The 17195-nt window shown below is 37.1% G+C and overlaps 6 protein-coding genes across 7 annotated transcripts; 4 read left to right on the forward strand and 2 right to left on the reverse strand.

Moving 5' to 3' along the window:
* Positions 1–2258: 2258 nt before the first annotated feature.
* Positions 2259–3539, reverse strand: LOC6647734 (drebrin-like protein). The gene is made up of 2 exons (XM_002070373.4): positions 3351–3539; positions 2259–3165 (listed from the first exon to the last, which is right to left on the reverse strand). The coding sequence occupies exons 1-2, from the start codon at positions 3360–3362 to the stop codon at positions 2458–2460; spliced, it is 720 nt and encodes a 239-aa protein (XP_002070409.3). The 5' UTR covers positions 3363–3539; the 3' UTR covers positions 2259–2457.
* Positions 3540–4855: 1316 nt separating this feature from the next.
* On the forward strand, positions 4856–6617 carry LOC6647733. The gene is made up of 4 exons (XM_002070372.3): positions 4856–5680; positions 5751–5997; positions 6059–6192; positions 6253–6617. Exons 1-4 carry the CDS (start codon positions 5593–5595, stop codon positions 6558–6560), a joined length of 777 nt encoding a protein of 258 aa, XP_002070408.1. The 5' UTR covers positions 4856–5592; the 3' UTR covers positions 6561–6617.
* A 189-nt stretch (positions 6618–6806) lies between these two features.
* LOC6647732 lies at positions 6807–7951 on the forward strand. The gene is made up of 4 exons (XM_002070371.4): positions 6807–6962; positions 7018–7267; positions 7322–7455; positions 7512–7951. Exons 1-4 carry the CDS (start codon positions 6839–6841, stop codon positions 7868–7870), a joined length of 867 nt encoding a protein of 288 aa, XP_002070407.1. The 5' UTR covers positions 6807–6838; the 3' UTR covers positions 7871–7951.
* A 550-nt stretch (positions 7952–8501) lies between these two features.
* LOC6647731 lies at positions 8502–9812 on the forward strand. The gene is made up of 4 exons (XM_002070370.3): positions 8502–8647; positions 8703–8952; positions 9025–9158; positions 9230–9812. Exons 1-4 carry the CDS (start codon positions 8530–8532, stop codon positions 9586–9588), a joined length of 861 nt encoding a protein of 286 aa, XP_002070406.1. The 5' UTR covers positions 8502–8529; the 3' UTR covers positions 9589–9812.
* On the reverse strand, positions 9729–13194 carry LOC6647730 (multiple epidermal growth factor-like domains protein 10). Its single transcript, XM_023178571.2, has 4 exons — positions 13141–13194; positions 12947–13080; positions 9845–12888; positions 9729–9784 (listed from the first exon to the last, which is right to left on the reverse strand). Exons 1-4 carry the CDS (start codon positions 13177–13179, stop codon positions 9729–9731), a joined length of 3273 nt encoding a protein of 1090 aa, XP_023034339.1. The 5' UTR covers positions 13180–13194.
* Positions 13195–14752: 1558 nt separating this feature from the next.
* Positions 14753–17185, forward strand: LOC6647729 (circadian clock-controlled protein daywake). Of its 2 annotated transcripts, none has more exons than XM_023178307.2 (5): positions 14753–14938; positions 15139–15231; positions 15305–15461; positions 16592–16704; positions 16770–17185. In XM_023178307.2, the coding sequence occupies exons 1-5, from the start codon at positions 14842–14844 to the stop codon at positions 17120–17122; spliced, it is 813 nt and encodes a 270-aa protein (XP_023034075.1). In that variant the 5' UTR covers positions 14753–14841; the 3' UTR covers positions 17123–17185. The 2 variants fall into 2 exon arrangements, with proteins under 2 accessions (XP_023034075.1, XP_002070404.2); XM_002070368.4 differs by having other exon boundaries at positions 14755–14938; positions 16571–16704.
* The last annotated feature ends 10 nt before the right edge of the window (positions 17186–17195 follow it).

Raw genomic sequence — 17195 nt, forward strand, 5'->3', positions numbered from 1 at the left:
TGGCTCACATTGCGTATGAGTGATGCAGTTAAAATATATGTAATAAAGTCCCAACGCCACGAATGCGAAATATTCATATCTTTGCAAAAAAGAAACTTACCTACAATTCATATTCAAGTATTTAATGCAATAATTTTTTCATACTTTGAAGTGGCCTTGTCGTCGTCCACAACGCTTTTTGGCCTGCATATACGGGCCACAGTTATTGTGGCCAAGTAGTTGAGAGAAATATGCGACCCGGCTAACCCACCATAAAATAGTTAAACTGGTTAGTGACAGTCGACATACCACACACAGACAACACCGACTCGACCCAACCAGACCAGATCAGACCAGAGCAGGAAACTGGCCTCAGGCAGGCAGCCAGCTAGGCGCACATTGTCTTTCACCCTCTTGTTCTCTAGACCTGCCCATGGGCAGGGTTTTCTGTGTGTGTGCGTGTGTGTGTAATGTGCGTATTGCTTATTATATTTCATTTTCAATACACGTTTCTGGTTTCAGTTTCCCATAGTGCGAGTAAAAGAGATGGGAGGATCACATTGCAGCCGAATGCAGCGCACCTGAACTTGTCTCTCTTAATGCGTACGGAAACGCATGATCAAGGTTGCATTTTGCAAAATTTGATAACCAACAATTTGCCATATGTAACTTAAATTACCTAGTAGTAAGAGAAAAATGTTTATACATTGACTTGTGTATACCCTGCATAAAGTGAAGTGTTTCGTTTTCATTTTTGATTCAACAAGGGGGAGTGGCAACAATTAATACTTAATTTATATGCTATCATCCGTAAAATCAAATTAAAATTTTAAGCACAAAAAAAAACAATTACTTAAATCAGTTCAGTTTAAAGGCTTAAACTTAATAGGTTTATTTTGCTCATACGACCTGTTAAAATCATGTTTGCTTTTGTTTCTTATAGCTGGTCATAAAATTGAAATATAAACCCACATAGCATTAGATAATTCAGAATATTAATAAGGATTTCCGTATAATCAACTATTATGAGGTAAATAACAAAAATAATTACCTAATAAATAAGTACAATTAAAAGTTGCAGAATTATTGAATTTAATTTGAATGGAAATTTCTGCCTCTTTTAGGCTTTTTTGAAAAACATTTTCCTAAATTTTCGGAGAATTTTGCTCTAATTCTAATCAAAACTAATTCCCTATCTTACCGAAATGGTTGAGCAATTTGTTTTAGGGTACTCTAAAGGAATCTGTTGAGTCTTAAATATAACTGCATAGTATTTGAGTTTATCTCATGTCGTTAAAACCAACTACCAAATATATATTACCAACATTGAGTGAGATTCCAATTTGGAATCGGTTCATTCTTTCTATATTTTCTACCGTTTGCAATGCCTTAGCTATCTCCTTACAAAAATTATGCCATATATGGCTTATGTCTTTCTTATGTACATGCATTTATATATACTTTTATTCATGTCTTGCCAACAACTTGCAGCAGCTGCTGTGCAGCAGTAGTCAGAAAAAACAAAATCAAAATATGTTCAAAGCATACAAACAACAAAAAAAAAACAGCATTTACAGGAAATTCTTTGAGTCATGCCAACGCCCCAAGTAGCAGACAAGTTTCATGGCAATATTTTGCTCGACAAAATTATATAAACGCTAGATATTTATATATATATATAATGCAGATATAATTCCATTGGCATTGTGTTGGCATACTTTTAATGGGTGCAGCAAAAGAGAAAAAAAGTAAGAAAAATAAATAAATAAGTATCTCAAATTTGACTCCATCAGCAACTGGCACAGTGGTAGCCATTCAAGTGAGGTGAAATAATTGATTTAATTTTAATTTTTCTACTATTCCAATTGATGACAAATGAAGTGGATTGGTCAATGATTGGGCCCATTGTGCATACGCCCCTGCACCTGCCTATTTTCTGCTATGGGCCAGAAAGTAAGTACCTACATATACAAAACAGTTAACTGGTCGCCTGGTGCATTTGAAAGTGGTTTTTGGCCAACAGACGCAAGTGTGCACCAAATACCAGACAATATAGAAACCAAGTTGAGTTTCTGGTCGGTCTGCATCTACAAAAAAAATATACAAAAAAATCAGTAACAATTTTTAACTCCATCATTCTGTGCTTTGTTGCTGTTGTTGTTGTTGACGTAATACGTAATTGTTGTTACTTTTTGGTGCTGCTTTTGGTTTGGTGTTGGGCGGCCCAATTGAAGCGTAACCAGGTAGTTATAGTCTATTGAAGAAATACTTGAAATGCCTTGAATTTCAAATCTTCGACTTATCCACAGGTCGGTCGTCAGTTTATTAAAAATAGAAAATATATACAATATACATATATATATACTGTATTTATATATAAAGAATTTAGAGTGACTGAATTATTTGGCAGTAAAGGGAAAATTTGACTTTAATAGCTACAACTCTGGTCCATCCATCCATTCATCCATCCATCTGTATCTATTTCCTTCCCGTATAGTCAATGCTGTAGGAGCCCGTGTAAATGTTCAAATTGCGCAATGCCGGATGATGTTGATTGGGCAGACCAGCGTAGGGCGCCTGTGGCTGTTGGGGGGCATAGTAGGGCTGTTGGACTGGTTGTGGGGCTGGTTGATAGTACCGTGGCTGAGGTGCCGGTGGATTATAGTATTGTGGTGTTGGATTGCTATAGTAAGGACGCTGCTGTGGTGGTGCTGGTTGTGGTTGCTGCTGCTGCTGCTGTCCACGTCCGTAATCATTTAGGCTGAATTTACTGGCTGCGACGGGACGACTATATTTCTGATCCTTATAATAGACAGCTGGATCTTCACGGTATTGCCCATCATCGATTTCATTGGGCCCCAAGGGGTAGGGATTGCTGTTGGTCAATGTCGGTGGTGGTACATTGATGTGACTGCCAGCTGGTTCGAAGCCACGCTTGCTGGCTCCATATTCAATCTCCCGCACCTTGCCCTGGTCGTCTACATAGCCATATTTGCCATAGACTTCACCATTTGGATATTTGGTTTCGATTTTAAAACTTTTGTCAGCCGCCTCATAGCCATAGGTATAGGAGCCATCGTCATTGTGTTTATCGATCTGCTTCAATATGGGCACGGGGGTGGTGTAATCCTGATGTTGCGCATACGCACAGTAGGCCACAAAGAGCAGCGGAATCAAAGCACTGGCCTATTAACAGTTAAAATGAAAGGGAAATTCCAATTAGACTTGGCTTCGAATCGAGTTTCAATTTCAGACACGCAATTAACTCGCACACACACACACACACATTATCAGAGACATTAATCAGACATCAGTTAAATCCGTCGAGTCAATTAATGTATTCTAAATAAGTTCAAGGTTTGGACTCTTACCAATTTCATCATAATTTGCCAAGTTTAAATTTGTTTATCAATATATATATATATATATATATAGTCGTAGTAATTAATCAATGTCAAATCGTTTTCACCAATCTGTTTAACTTCAAAATATTGCACAATGCACTGCGAAATTACAAAAAATTCTGCTTTCTGCACTTGCACACGGAGACTCTGCGAAACGAGACAACAAACTCAAAAGAAAATCAGGGCGTGCTATGGCTTTTATACCACAAGCAACATTTCGTAAAGTGCCCCGCAAAAGAGGCAAAAACAAAATATATGTATCAAGAAAAGCAACAACAACAACAAGAGTAAGAAAGAAAAAAAAAATTGGAATAAAGCTTGAATTGAGCTAAAGGCGTACTGAGAGCTATACTATTAATACATATATCGACGCTCTGGGGCGATCGGACTGGGAGCCCGAGAGTCAAGCACTTCGTTTCGACTTGGACTTGCTTGGAATGCAAGCATAGAAATCGAAAGCAGCCAACAGCAGCAAGCACCAGGTGAGACTCTATGTACTCTCTGTAGTTATTGCCCACCTACTTAAACGTTATAAGACAAAGTAAAGCAAAACAATTTTGCATTCAGGTTATTGGCGTCCGATCGAATTCTTTACTAGCAATTTAAGCCCGCAACTCGCATAATGTTACGCATATTCAATGAGGCTCACTTGTCTGAACTCAGAATAGAATGCCAAGCACGGAAGTGTGTATGGTTGTGTTGAAAAGAAGAAAAAAAAAACTTAAATGGCATTTCAATTATGTCAAATTGCTCTCTGGACAGCAATTAGAACTTTCTGTTTCTTTCGATTTTTTTCCGTTCTTTCAGCTAATATACGAGTATATATTCTTACTTACCACTGACCTAGTCAATGTCTGACGCCTCGATGAGCTTAAACTGGTTGCAATCCGACAACAATCAAGACACTGGTTATTTTGCGTTTTTCGCTTGAATCTCTGAATAATTTTTTTGGAATAAATTTTAACAAATTTTAGCTAAAATTATATACAAGTCATGATGGCTTCGATAAAAACTTATGATTTAGAAAATATAAATGAATTAGAACATTTTTTACCCATCATAAAATTTATTTATGTCGGTTATTTCTAAATATGCAAAACGTTTATTAATAGAACATTAAGCGGGGTTTTAGTAGTTGTTAATTAATATGCTAAAAAATGTTCATTGAATACTTTTATTTATAGGTTCCGCAATAAAATTGTTCATTTATTTCAGCAAATTTTACTATTAAACTGTCAAAATTATATTTTTAAAGTCGTTTATGACATTTTCTGGAGCTTACATTTTCCTTAATAAAAAGTAAATAAATTGCTAAAGAATATTTTGTATTTATAAACTTTTGTTTTTCATGGATACTTCTATCTTCTACGAATTATCTGTCATTTGGTTCACCCTTAGGAATTGTGACTCATTTTGAATATATTTACTATATTACATTTATACATTTTCATAATCTTTTATGTACTATTTCATATTCTTTAATACATTATATATTCCATAGAGTAGCCTTTACGTCAGCAGTTGATAAATATTGAAATCCTTTCTCTTTTCAGAATACATACAATAGAAAATGAATCAACCAAATAACCAAATAGTTGATGATCCTGATTAGTGATAAATTGGTTAAGCCTTTCACCTTATCATAAGTTTTAGCTTTCTAGAGTTGAATTGTAATGTACACCATTCATCATATGGCATAATGACTCCATCATTCTAAGCACACTCATTTGCATTTAGTCACTAAGTTTAACAGGCAATTATCAGACTAGATTTTACACTCTTGGTAAACCAGTTTATTTTTGTATTAAAAAAAAACAAAACAAACAAATATACATTCGACTGGTTAAAAGTTACTGCGAGCAGGTCAAAGTTTTACTATGATAGGCAAAGTGAATAATTGTTTCAAAATTAATAAACCAGTGCAATTGGCTGTTCATCAAGGCCAATATCAAGGTTATTGCCCAGCTTTATATATATATTTTTGGGACACTCAAATATATCACCCTGTATGACGACCACAACAAGTCTAATGTTGACAAACTTGTTTAATTGTTTTAACACAAAGATGAACCTTAAAAAGTAGAAAACAATGAAATTGAATTAAGTGTTCTACTTAGATCTGTGCATCTGCTTTCGAATAAAACACAAAGCCTTTGAGCAGAAACACCATTTCGCTTGCTCAGTTCGGACAAGGTAAACGCGTTCCAAAATGCAAATCAAAAACTCCAAATCCCTCAGCCTTTTGCTGTTCTCAATTATCACGATTGTCGGTGCCTCCAAATATTTAGCAGAAAGACGTAAGTTAATAAATAAGTTTAGACACATAAAATCGAACCACATTTGAAACTTTTTAATTGAAATTTGCAGCTAGTTATTTGACGCCATGCGTTACGGGTGATAGTGGTTTTAATAAATGTCTGGCTAGCAATTTCCAAACCCTTTTCCATCAGTGGAAGGATGGCATTCCGGGCACCAATACAGTTGGATCCCTCGATCCACTATTCATAAAGCGTGTGAAATTCACCCAAGATCCTCAGCGATCCATTGCCTTGAATGCTGATCTGCACGATGTTTATGTCACAGGCGGAAGTCAATCGGTAGTTAAAGAAGCCAGGTAACATTTAATCTCTTGTTTACTGTATTTTCAAAGATAATCCAATTTGGTTGAATTTCAGATATGATGCCGATCGCCATGTGGCCAAAGCTGTTGTCTTTATACCCTTTTTGCGCTTCGCGTACGATTACAAGGTTAAGGGTCATGTTGTGGCTCTTAATCTCAACGGACATGGCAAGGGATTCTTTGAATTACGTAAATTATTTTTAAAATTCAATAATGTGTGAATTTTTATTCAACTTTGACTTATTACAGAAAATGCTGAGGTTATTTTTGTTTTGTCCGTGACACCAGATGTCCAAGGCGATGTCAGTTTTGCCAAAGTGGATAGCATGAAGGTTAGTTTTCATAAAATTGGAAACTTTCATATACAATTGGATGGCTTGTTCGAGGACAAAGAACTGGAACGCAGTGCCAATATGCTTTTTAATGACAATTGGCGTGAATTTTATGAAGTTCTCAGACCAGCTGCCGAGCAAACCGTCGAAGGAGTTTTACTGGATCGATTCAGGAAAACATTTAACTATGTACCAGCCAATTATTTTATAAAAGATTTCCACTAGTCCTTGCCAAATTTGTTATACCATCAAAGATTGTCTAATTAAAAGCAAGTAATACAAGAACTTTAGTATGCCCCCTTTTTATGCATCGGTGCACACACCACTGGAACCATAAAAAACAACAACCTGCACTTTGCCTTAGCACCTAACATTGTCAGTAAAATAAAATCGTTAGCTACTCGATGATACAGAATAAAAATGAAACTCAAACGTTTTTAGCAGTTAGTTGTCTATCTATCGTGACACCGCCTAATGCGGATAAACAAGCTAACTAAAGAATCATGAGTAGTAACTCAAGCTTAAAGCTACAATTGCTTAACATTTGTAAACTTTTAATTACAATCATAATTCTAAATGAAATTACTCTTGTGACCGTCTCAGGGGTGGAGTACTACACAGAGAAACGTAAGCGAGAAACTGCTCTGTATCATCCTTTATCGATCTAAACACTTATTTGCAGCATCCTTTTTGCCCTCATGTCGGATCTATGAGCCGGGCTTTACAAAATGCTCTACCAACAGTATTCAGAAACTTATCAATCAACTAAGCATTGGCATTCCAGAGGTACTCGAAAGTTTTGGAAACTTTGATCCTATGAGAGTGCGGAATATTGTATTCAAGCAGGATAATAATGAAGTGGCCACAATAAGGGCCAATCTCACAGAATTAGTGGTTAAGGGTTATTCAAAAACAGAAATCAAAGAAAGTCGGTAAGTCAATATCTTCCCCATCGACAGAAACAAAACTTAATCATCCCCAAATAGTGTCAGTAAAAAGGATTTTAGCTGGCAGACGAAACTGTTTTTGCCCAAAATGCGTCTGGATGGCAAATATAAAATGAATGGACGCATTTTACTGATTCCTTTAAGTGGCTCCGGCAACATATTCATAGAGATCGGTGAGTGAAAAACAAAATTTTAAAATATAACTAAGACTTTTGTATCCACATTTTAGAGAATATGGATATATTGATGCTAACCAAGACGCGTTTATATGAGAAAGGTGGTTTCACTTTCTATAATCTAACATCCCTGAGAGTGCATCTAAACATGACTAGGGTACGCACTCAACTGGATAATCTCTTCAATGGCCGCAGCAAGGAAGTGGAAAGAAGTACCAATCAGTTTTTCAACGACAATTGGAGAGATTTCTATGAGGCATTGCGTCCGCTGATTGTTGAGACAGTGGAGAGTATTTTGCTTGAATGGTTGTCCAAGGTTTTTCATCTGATTCCAGCAAACTTCTTTGTGGAGGATATACCAACACCTCAACAGCTCTATGGGCCAAAAGCAACCACTTCGAATGGCAGTTAAGTTCAAAGTGTATTTTTTTTTTGTATTATCATGGGAATCCAATAAATTTTGCGGTACTACAATGTAGTGATAAATTAAAAATGAATTTTAATTTCAATAGTCAATTAGATAATAAAAAAAAACGTTCGTTTGCTATATTTTTTATTAAGACTTGTTATTGTTAAGTGAAATTCACCCAAGATCCTCAGTGATCTATTGCCTTGATGGGAGATCTCCACAATGTCTATGTCACAGGTGGAAGTTAATCGGTAGTTAAATAATTAATTGGCTTAAACTAAATTAAGTTTTCTGTCCAGCCTCGGCAGCTTGTCGAGGGCGTATTACTTAATCGATTTAGAAACACATTTAACTATGTTGCCACCAGCTTTTCATAAAAGATTTCCATTAGCCCTTGCCTAATGTTGTAATTTGAATGATCTTTGAATTAAAAGCAACTAAGAAGAGAACTTTAGTTATGCCCCCTCTGTAAGCACCGCTGTATACACCACTGGATTGGTAATAAAACCAGCTGCACTTAGCCTTAGCACCTTCACATTGTTCGTAGTTTATGTCGTTACCGGTTGATACAGAATAAAAATGAAACTCAAACGATTTTCGCAGTTAGTTGTCTATCTATCGTGACACCGATTAATGCGGCTAAACAAACTGACTACAGCATCATGTATACGGGCCTAAAGCGACAATTGCTTAAGATTTGTATCGTTTTACTTACAATTATTCTGCTAAATGATATTGCTCTGATGTCCGTCTCAGGGGTGGAGTACTACTCAGAGAAACGTAAGTGGTATTTGTGATCATTAATCATCCATCAGATCTAATCACGCAAATGCAGCATCCTTTCTGCCCTCATGTCGGATCTATGAGCCGGGCTTTACAAAATGCTCCACCAACAGTGTTCAGAAACTTATCGATCAACTTGTCATTGGCATTCCGGAGGTACTCCAAAGTTTTGGACCCTTCGATCCTATGAGAGTGAGGGATATTATATTTAAACAAGACAATAACGAGGTGGCCACAATAAGAGCCAATCTCACAGAGGTAGTGGTCAAAGGTTTTTCAAAAACAAAAATCAAAGAAAGTCGGTAAGTCAGTGTCGTTTAAGAAGATTAAACCCAATGTCAACTCTTAATTAATTAAAATATTAATTCAACTAGTGTCAGTAAAAAGGATTTTAGCTGGCAGACGAAAATGTTTTTGCCCAAAATGCGTCTGGATGGCAAATATAAAATGAATGGACGCATTTTACTGATTCCTTTAAGTGGCTCTGGTAATATATTCATAGAGATCGGTGAGTGTTGAGGTTGGGTATGTATGTATTCCAATTTCGAACTAAGACCGACCTTTTCACCCATCCTTTAGAGAATTTGGACATTTTGATGCTGACCAAGACACGTTTGTATGAAAAAGGTGGTTTTACTTTCGACAATGTGACATCGGTGCGAGTCCATCTAAATATGACTAGGGTTCGCACACATTTGGATAATCTCTTCAATGGACGCAGCAATGAAGTGGAACGAAGTACAAATCAGTTTTTCAATGACAATTGGAGAGATTTCTATGAGGCATTACGTCCGCTGATTGTTGACACAGTGGAAAGTATACTACTTGAGGTGATGTCCAAGGTTTTTAATCTGATACCAGCAAACTTTTTTGTGGAAGATATACCAACATCTCATCAGCTGTATGGAACAAAAGCAACAATTTCGAATGTCAGCTGAATGCGTAACACCATCATTTTGAATAAATCCTGTTCATTTACATGTTTACTTACAAACTGGAAATTAATTTTAATTGCATATACATTTTCAATTACAACATTTTTCGTTGAGCATTTTTATCAATAAGAATTTTTTTCTAATTAAGCACGTATAATATCTGCCTTTTTTGTCGAGAAATGAACTCCATATTTATCTTCTGCAATTAAAAAAGAAACAAATTATAATCATAGACTTTATTCAATATATTTGCGCTCACCTCTCAAGCCCAGGTTGTAAGTACGCTCTCTAAAAAAGTAGAACATTATGAAAATGATTGCCATCACCAGAATTACCGAAGTTGCTAATATTGCTATGACGATCAGACGCCATCGCTTGGAAAAGATTCCTCGATCATCCAGTCTACTAACAACTGTATCATCTAGCAGCTCACAATATATTCCATCTTGGGGCAATTCTCCATTAAGGCAGACACAGTTGTTGGGAGATGAGCAGAAACCATTCACGCAACCCATTTCACAACTGGGCAGGCAAACTAGTCCACTCGACCCCTCGACCCCTACATGGTTATGAAGATTATAACCTACCTCACATCTGCATTCTCCTTCGATACATGTTCCATTCAAACACTGTGACATACAACTATTAGATGAACTCTTGGCTATCGTTGAAGGAGTGGTATTTCCAATCATTACAGAATTAGTTGTGCTTTTACCAGCATTTTCATGCCACTCACAGGTATCTGGAGCCACGCACAAGTCAAGTCCACATCCATTACAAATAGGGCCACACTTCTTATCGGTTTCTTTTTTATAACCCTCAAGACAGGAACAGATTCCAGGTGACTCACACAAACCATTCTCACAGCCTTCTTCGCAGACAGGGGCACACTTGTTTTCGGTTTCTTTTTTATAACCCTCAAGACAGGAACACTTTCCGGGTGACTCACAGAATCCATTCTCACATCCTTCTTCGCAGACAGCGGCACACTTATTCTCAGTTTCCTTCTTGTAACCCTCAAAACAGGAACAGATTCCCGGTGACTCGCAGAATCCATTCTCACATCCTTCTTCGCAGACAGGGGCACACTTGTTCTCAGTTTCCTGCTTGTAGCCCTCGTTGCATGAACACTTTCCGGGTGACTCACAGAACCCATTCTCACATCCTTCTTCGCAGACAGGGGCACACTTGTTTTCGGTTTCTTTTTTATAACCCTCAAGACAGGAACACTTTCCGGGTGACTCACAGAATCCATTCTCACATCCTTCTTTGCAGACAGGGGCACACTTATTCTCAGTTTCCTTCTTGTAACCCTCAAAACAGGAACAGATTCCCGGTGACTCGCAGAATCCATTCTCACATCCTTCTTCGCAGACAGGGGCACACTTGTTCTCAGTTTCCTGCTTGTAGCCCTCGTTGCATGAACACTTTCCGGGTGACTCACAGAATCCATTCTCACATCCTTCTTCGCAGACAGGGGCACACTTGTTTTCGGTTTCTTTTTTATAACCCTCAAGACAGGAACACTTTCCGGGTGACTCACAGAATCCATTCTCACATCCTTCTTCGCAGACAGGGGCACACTTATTCTCAGTTTCCTTCTTGTAACCCTCAAAACAGGAACAGATTCCCGGTGACTCGCAGAATCCATTCTCACATCCTTCTTCGCAGACAGGGGCACACTTGTTCTCAGTTTCCTGCTTGTAGCCCTCGTTGCATGAACACTTTCCGGGTGACTCACAGAATCCATTCTCACATCCTTCTTCGCAGACAGGGGCACACTTGTTTTCGGTTTCTTTTTTATAACCCTCAAGACAGGAACACTTTCCGGGTGACTCACAGAATCCATTCTCACATCCTTCTTCGCAGACAGGGGCACACTTATTCTCAGTTTCCTTCTTGTAACCCTCAAAACAGGAACAGATTCCCGGTGACTCGCAGAATCCATTCTCACATCCTTCTTCGCAGACAGGGGCACACTTGTTCTCAGTTTCCTGCTTGTAGCCCTCGTTGCATGAACACTTTCCGGGTGACTCACAGAATCCATTCTCACATCCTTCTTCGCAGACAGGGGCACACTTGTTCTCAGTTTCCTTCTTGTAACCCTCGTTGCAGGAACACTTTCCGGGTGACTCACAGAAACCATTCTCACAGCCTTCTTTGCAGACAGGGGCACACTTGTTCTCGGTTTCTTTTTTATAACCCTCAAGACAGGAACACTTTCCGGGTGACTCACAGAATCCATTCTCACATCCTTCTTCGCAGACAGCGGCACACTTATTCTCAGTTTCCTTCTTGTAACCCTCAAAACAGGAACAGATTCCCGGTGACTCGCAGAATCCATTCTCACATCCTTCTTCGCAGACAGGGGCACACTTGTTCTCAGTTTCCTTCTTGTAACCCTCGTTGCAGGAACACTTTCCGGGTGACTCACAGAAACCATTCTCACAGCCTTCTTTGCAGACAGGGGCACACTTGTTCTCGGTTTCTTTTTTATAACCCTCAAGACAGGAACACTTTCCGGGTGACTCACAGAAACCATTTTCACATCCTTCTTCGCAGACAGGGGCACACTTGTTCTCAGTTTCCTTCTTGTAACCTTCGTTGCAAGAACACTTGCCAGGTGACTGGCAGAAACCATTCTCACATTCTTCTTCGCAGATAGGAAGACAGGCGCTCTCAATTCCCGTGTCGTTATGTTTTTTGAAACCTGTGTTACATGAGCACTTATCGGGGGCTTCACAAAAGCCATTCGGACATCCCTGTGTGCAATTGGGAAGGCATGCGGATTCACTAATCTTTATATAGCCCTTGAGACATTCACAAGTATACGGCGCTATGCAGTTTCCATTCATACAACCATCCTCACAAATTGGCTCACAATTCTTGTTGGGCCCCTTCCGATAAGAACTATTGCACTCGCAGACGTTGGGTGCTCGACACACTCCGTTATCGCAACCCATGCTGCATACCGGGCTACACATGAACGATTTAGAGGCATTATTCGGTTCATAGCCTTCACTACATTTACAGAGATTAGGCGCCGCACAGATGCCGTTGCCTTTGGCACAGTCCTCACTGCAGATCGGTTGACATATTTCATGAGTGGCATTTTGGAACTTTGAGTACTCCTTATTACACACACATTTGCCTGGTTCTATACATTTACCATTAGGACATCCCTTCGGGCAGATGGGCAAGCAGTTTCCGCTAACGGGGTCACGTTTATGTTTAGAAGCGCAAATACACCTCTCAGGTGCGATGCATCTTCCCCTATTACAACCCTTACATGCAGGAATACAACTAGAATCAAAGTAGATTTAACCTTTGAAAATGTTATCGTAACTTTTATATAACTTACCGACTATTTTTTTTAAAATGATTTTTATATCCCTTGAAGCAAGTACAAGTATCGGTTGCCGTACAAATGCCACTTCCACAATCTATTTTACATATAGCTGAGAGCGTTTTGGTTTGGCAATTTATAGGTTTATTCTAGAACACCAACGAAATTTATTTTTATTATCATCACGATTCCAAAAAATAACCATTTACCGTTTTTTTATCCCGACATGTCTTGGTATTTGCTGCCATTGCAGTGGATAATATTAAAAGTATTAAAATTTTGCCAATTAACATAATTATGCAATTGCTTCTTACTCTGCCACATAAAGAATTCAGACTAAAATCCATAGCACGACGAATTTTTCCATTGAGCTTAAGTTCGCAAAATCATAACGTCCCTTTTTCCACTGGCAAAAAAAATGTATTCAATTCATTCCAAAATATTCGAAGCACTAAAATAATGATTAGTTTATTAATTTTATTCATATACTATTTTGGTAAATTTTTTTAAATTAAATAATATTATTGGAATGTTTGAACATTTATCATTTAGTCATCGATAATTTCAATATTAAACAAGTTTCGAAAAATTTTAAAAGAATTGGTTATTTTGTCAATACAAACAAAAATATTATCAAAAAATTTGACACGTTTTCAGCTACTCATAGATTTTGTAATATTATGCTCAATAAGAGGGCTATTATTGTTGCTATTATATAATATTAACAGTCGTTAATTTTTAAAGTGTATTAGTATACACTATGTTTTTTAGCTCAGAGAAGTCTTTTGAAGTACTCTTGAAGTACTTTAACATATGTTTTTAATAAGCATGAGAAGACGACTCTGCCTGTTTCTATGTTAGTTGGCAATTGAGTTTTTAGATACTTAACTTCAACGGAAACAGAGGATGCGAAACTTTATAACATCTTGTTGATTTTTCGAGACATTTGAGATACATATATACCATGATATGCCCTACCTAAGTAGGGAAGAAGATTAGTTTTTAAAGGTTCTTTTATTGCTGTAAATTCATTCGAAAAATTCAATAAGTTTAGGCTATACAATTCTTGATTAAAACGCTTTATTCATTGATATAGGGTATATATTATAGGGTACTGTTGTTTTATTTTTAATTTGTTGATAACACAAGTTGCCATTGAAGTTGGTGCTCTTAAAAATGTTTTTATAAACGATAAATGGATTTGTGTACTCGTATCGCCTTCTCATTTCTTATGCCTTGGCTTATCACTAAAGTCGTTTATGGATCATGCAAATCTCAAATGAAACTAAAGAATGCAATGCAAGGATGTAATACTATGTATATATATATTTTAGTTTATCACATCAAATGACATAACACTTTGATGCAGTATAAAATTCCATTTGATGCTTGAAAACAAACCAAAATAAAATAACTAAAAAACAAAAACAATGCTTGATGTCAAAGGGGAGAGTAGTATATTTTTTTATAATTACTTAAAACATTTATCAAGCTTGACTTTTTAATTAGTTTACGTATTATATATACACATAAATTGTGCATTTATAGTAGTAGTAGATCAGACGAGCAAGCACAACAAATAATTACAAAAAATGTAAATAAATGTAATAGAATCATAACCTGTATCTGACGTAGTATGCATATCATATATACATATATTAACTTATATATAGGTTTAAATATTTCCCAGTTTTGTTGTTAAATTACCGGTTCAAAGACAAGATAGACTCGTAGTATTATACATAGGTAATACCCAGATAAATGAAGGCACTCGCTGGATCTAAGGCTAGATAAAACCGAGCATCGCATTGCAATATTTTTCATTCGTTTGCGGATAACTGGATTAGGAGGCGCAGTGGTGACAGTGACTCGGAAAAAGTGTGTGCGTGTGACAGTGTGACAACTTTTCCATGATGCGTTTAATTGGTTTAGCCTGGGCTACGGCAGTCTGTTGGCTCCTAGGAGCCGTAGACATAGTCGAGAGCGTAGCATATTTCACGGAAAAGCGTAAGTGCAACGATGAATTAATTAATTGTGAACGGGCTAATTATCATGACTTCGTCTTCCACTCCCCCTCCGCCTGTGTGTGTGTGTGTGCGTGTGTGCATAAATAAATTATATAATGTTTAAAAATGAAACAAAGTACTCGAAAACTGGTGGGCTTAACTTGATTAAGTAAATATATTAAATTTGCTTGCCTTCTGCAGCCTCATACATTGAATCATGCCGCATCTATGAGCCCGAGTTTACAAAATGTTTAACACGTTCAACACAAAAGTTCATGAATGAAGTAATCAACGGTATGTGTATGTGTATTTTGCCCCTTATGAGCATATTTATGGCACATTTGCTTTCTTTCGATTTGTTTAATAGGAATACCAGAGCTTTTGGAATCATTTGGTCCCATGGATCCCATGCGACAAGATCAGCTCACTTTCAAGCAGGCCAACAGCGATGTGGCCACCATCTCGGCCAATCTAACAGAGCTGCTAATACGGGGCTTTGGCAACATGGTGATCAAGGAGAGCAAGTTAGTATCGCATTGCAATTAAACTAGTTAGTATATGTAATTGAGAAACGGATTGCGCAAAGGCTATTCGCTGAGGTCGTCAATATATATATGATTCAAACCAAGTATCTTTCATCTCGAAATGTAAAATGTGAATCTGTAGAAGTTATGCTTAATCTATGCGTATTAAATTTTTATGGCATTTATTTTTTATTAGAGTCGCCAAAGAGTCATTTCTAATAAGTTGAAGACGAAAGAAGACTTTTTGACAGGGCTATTGAAATTTTTAAGCAAATCTTAAGCATTTAGGATAAATCTGAATCAAAATGAAGAAGTTTTATTGAAAATCTAATAGGAACCCTAAAGATCATTTGCTTTTAATCTTGTAGAAGTAAATATATGGAACTTTGGTAAAGACTCGTTGCAAGGCAGGAGCGGATCCAGAGGGTGGTCCAGGAGATGGATCGCCAGGTGATATATACCTAACGCAAAAAGCTTTACCACATTAAAAATGGTCTATTGTGATTTTTTTTAATTACGCACTTTTCAACCCTCTCGAAAACGCTTCATCTTGCAGGGTATACCTTAGTCGTCTTGACAACTTACCTACTTCATTAGCTTACCATCGTCATTAGACGATGTATACACTCTCTGATAATTGAATAAAAGGAAATACATATAAGTTTAAGCAAGTTCTAAACCTTGAATTAAATTTGTGGAAAAACCCTAAGCATTTATATATTTTGCGTCTCGTTGAGTAAACTAATAATTACGCTTTATTGTTAGTTAATAACTAAATATTCAAAGAATTTTATAAAGTACGAGTGACTTTTCTAATCACATAATTATCATTCGATCACAATACATCGATTGAACTTTATTGCACCTGTTGCCTGTCTTTTTTTGCTCTTCGTGCTATTAAGCTAGCAGTTTATCGAACCTTATAAAACACCTAACTTTATTTAATATACTTTAAGGTCTATTACATGAAAATGTCACAGCGTCATTTGTGAAATCTAAGCAAAAAATATTACAAAATACACATCAGCTAGTAAAACAATCCCAAAACTGCCACAGCTCCCATAAATCAATCTCAATGTCATAAGAATTAATTTTTGTTAATTTTTCAGAGTCAACAAAAATAATTTTAGTTTGCAGGATAAAATCTATTTGCCCCAAATGCGATTGGATGGCAAATATAAGATGGTTGGACACATTTTAAGGGTACCTCTTAGGGGTGCTGGAAAAATATATATAGAAATTGGTAACTTGAAACTAGTTCTAGCTATGTTCTTTGGTTTTCAATAAACAAATTTCTATAAATTCCAGATGACCTCAATATCCTGGTGAATGTAAAGACACGTCTGTATGAGAAGGGCGGCTTCACCTTCTACAATGTCACAGATGTGCGGGTTCAACTCGATGTTGGAAAAGTCCGTACCAATTTGGAGAATCTCTTCAATGGACGAAGCAAAGAGGTGGAACGCAGCACCAATCAGTTCTTCAATGACAATTGGCGTGACTTTTTCGAGGCAATGCGTCCGCTGATTAGCGAAACTGTGGAGCGAACTCTTATGGATTTGCTAAAGAAAACATTCGATTTAATACCCGCCAATTTCTTTGTGGAGGATATACCCAATTCTTTGGAGCTGTATGGACGTAAAACTCAAATGATAACGTAAAAAATTATTTACTGTGTGTGTTTTTTTGTTTTAAATAATAAATTGTTAAGGGCTAAAGTTAGACTATGACAGA

This window comes from Drosophila willistoni, chromosome 3R (assembly GCF_018902025.1).
Source record: "Drosophila willistoni isolate 14030-0811.24 chromosome 3R, UCI_dwil_1.1, whole genome shotgun sequence".
Classification (NCBI taxonomy): domain Eukaryota; kingdom Metazoa; phylum Arthropoda; class Insecta; order Diptera; family Drosophilidae; genus Drosophila; species Drosophila willistoni.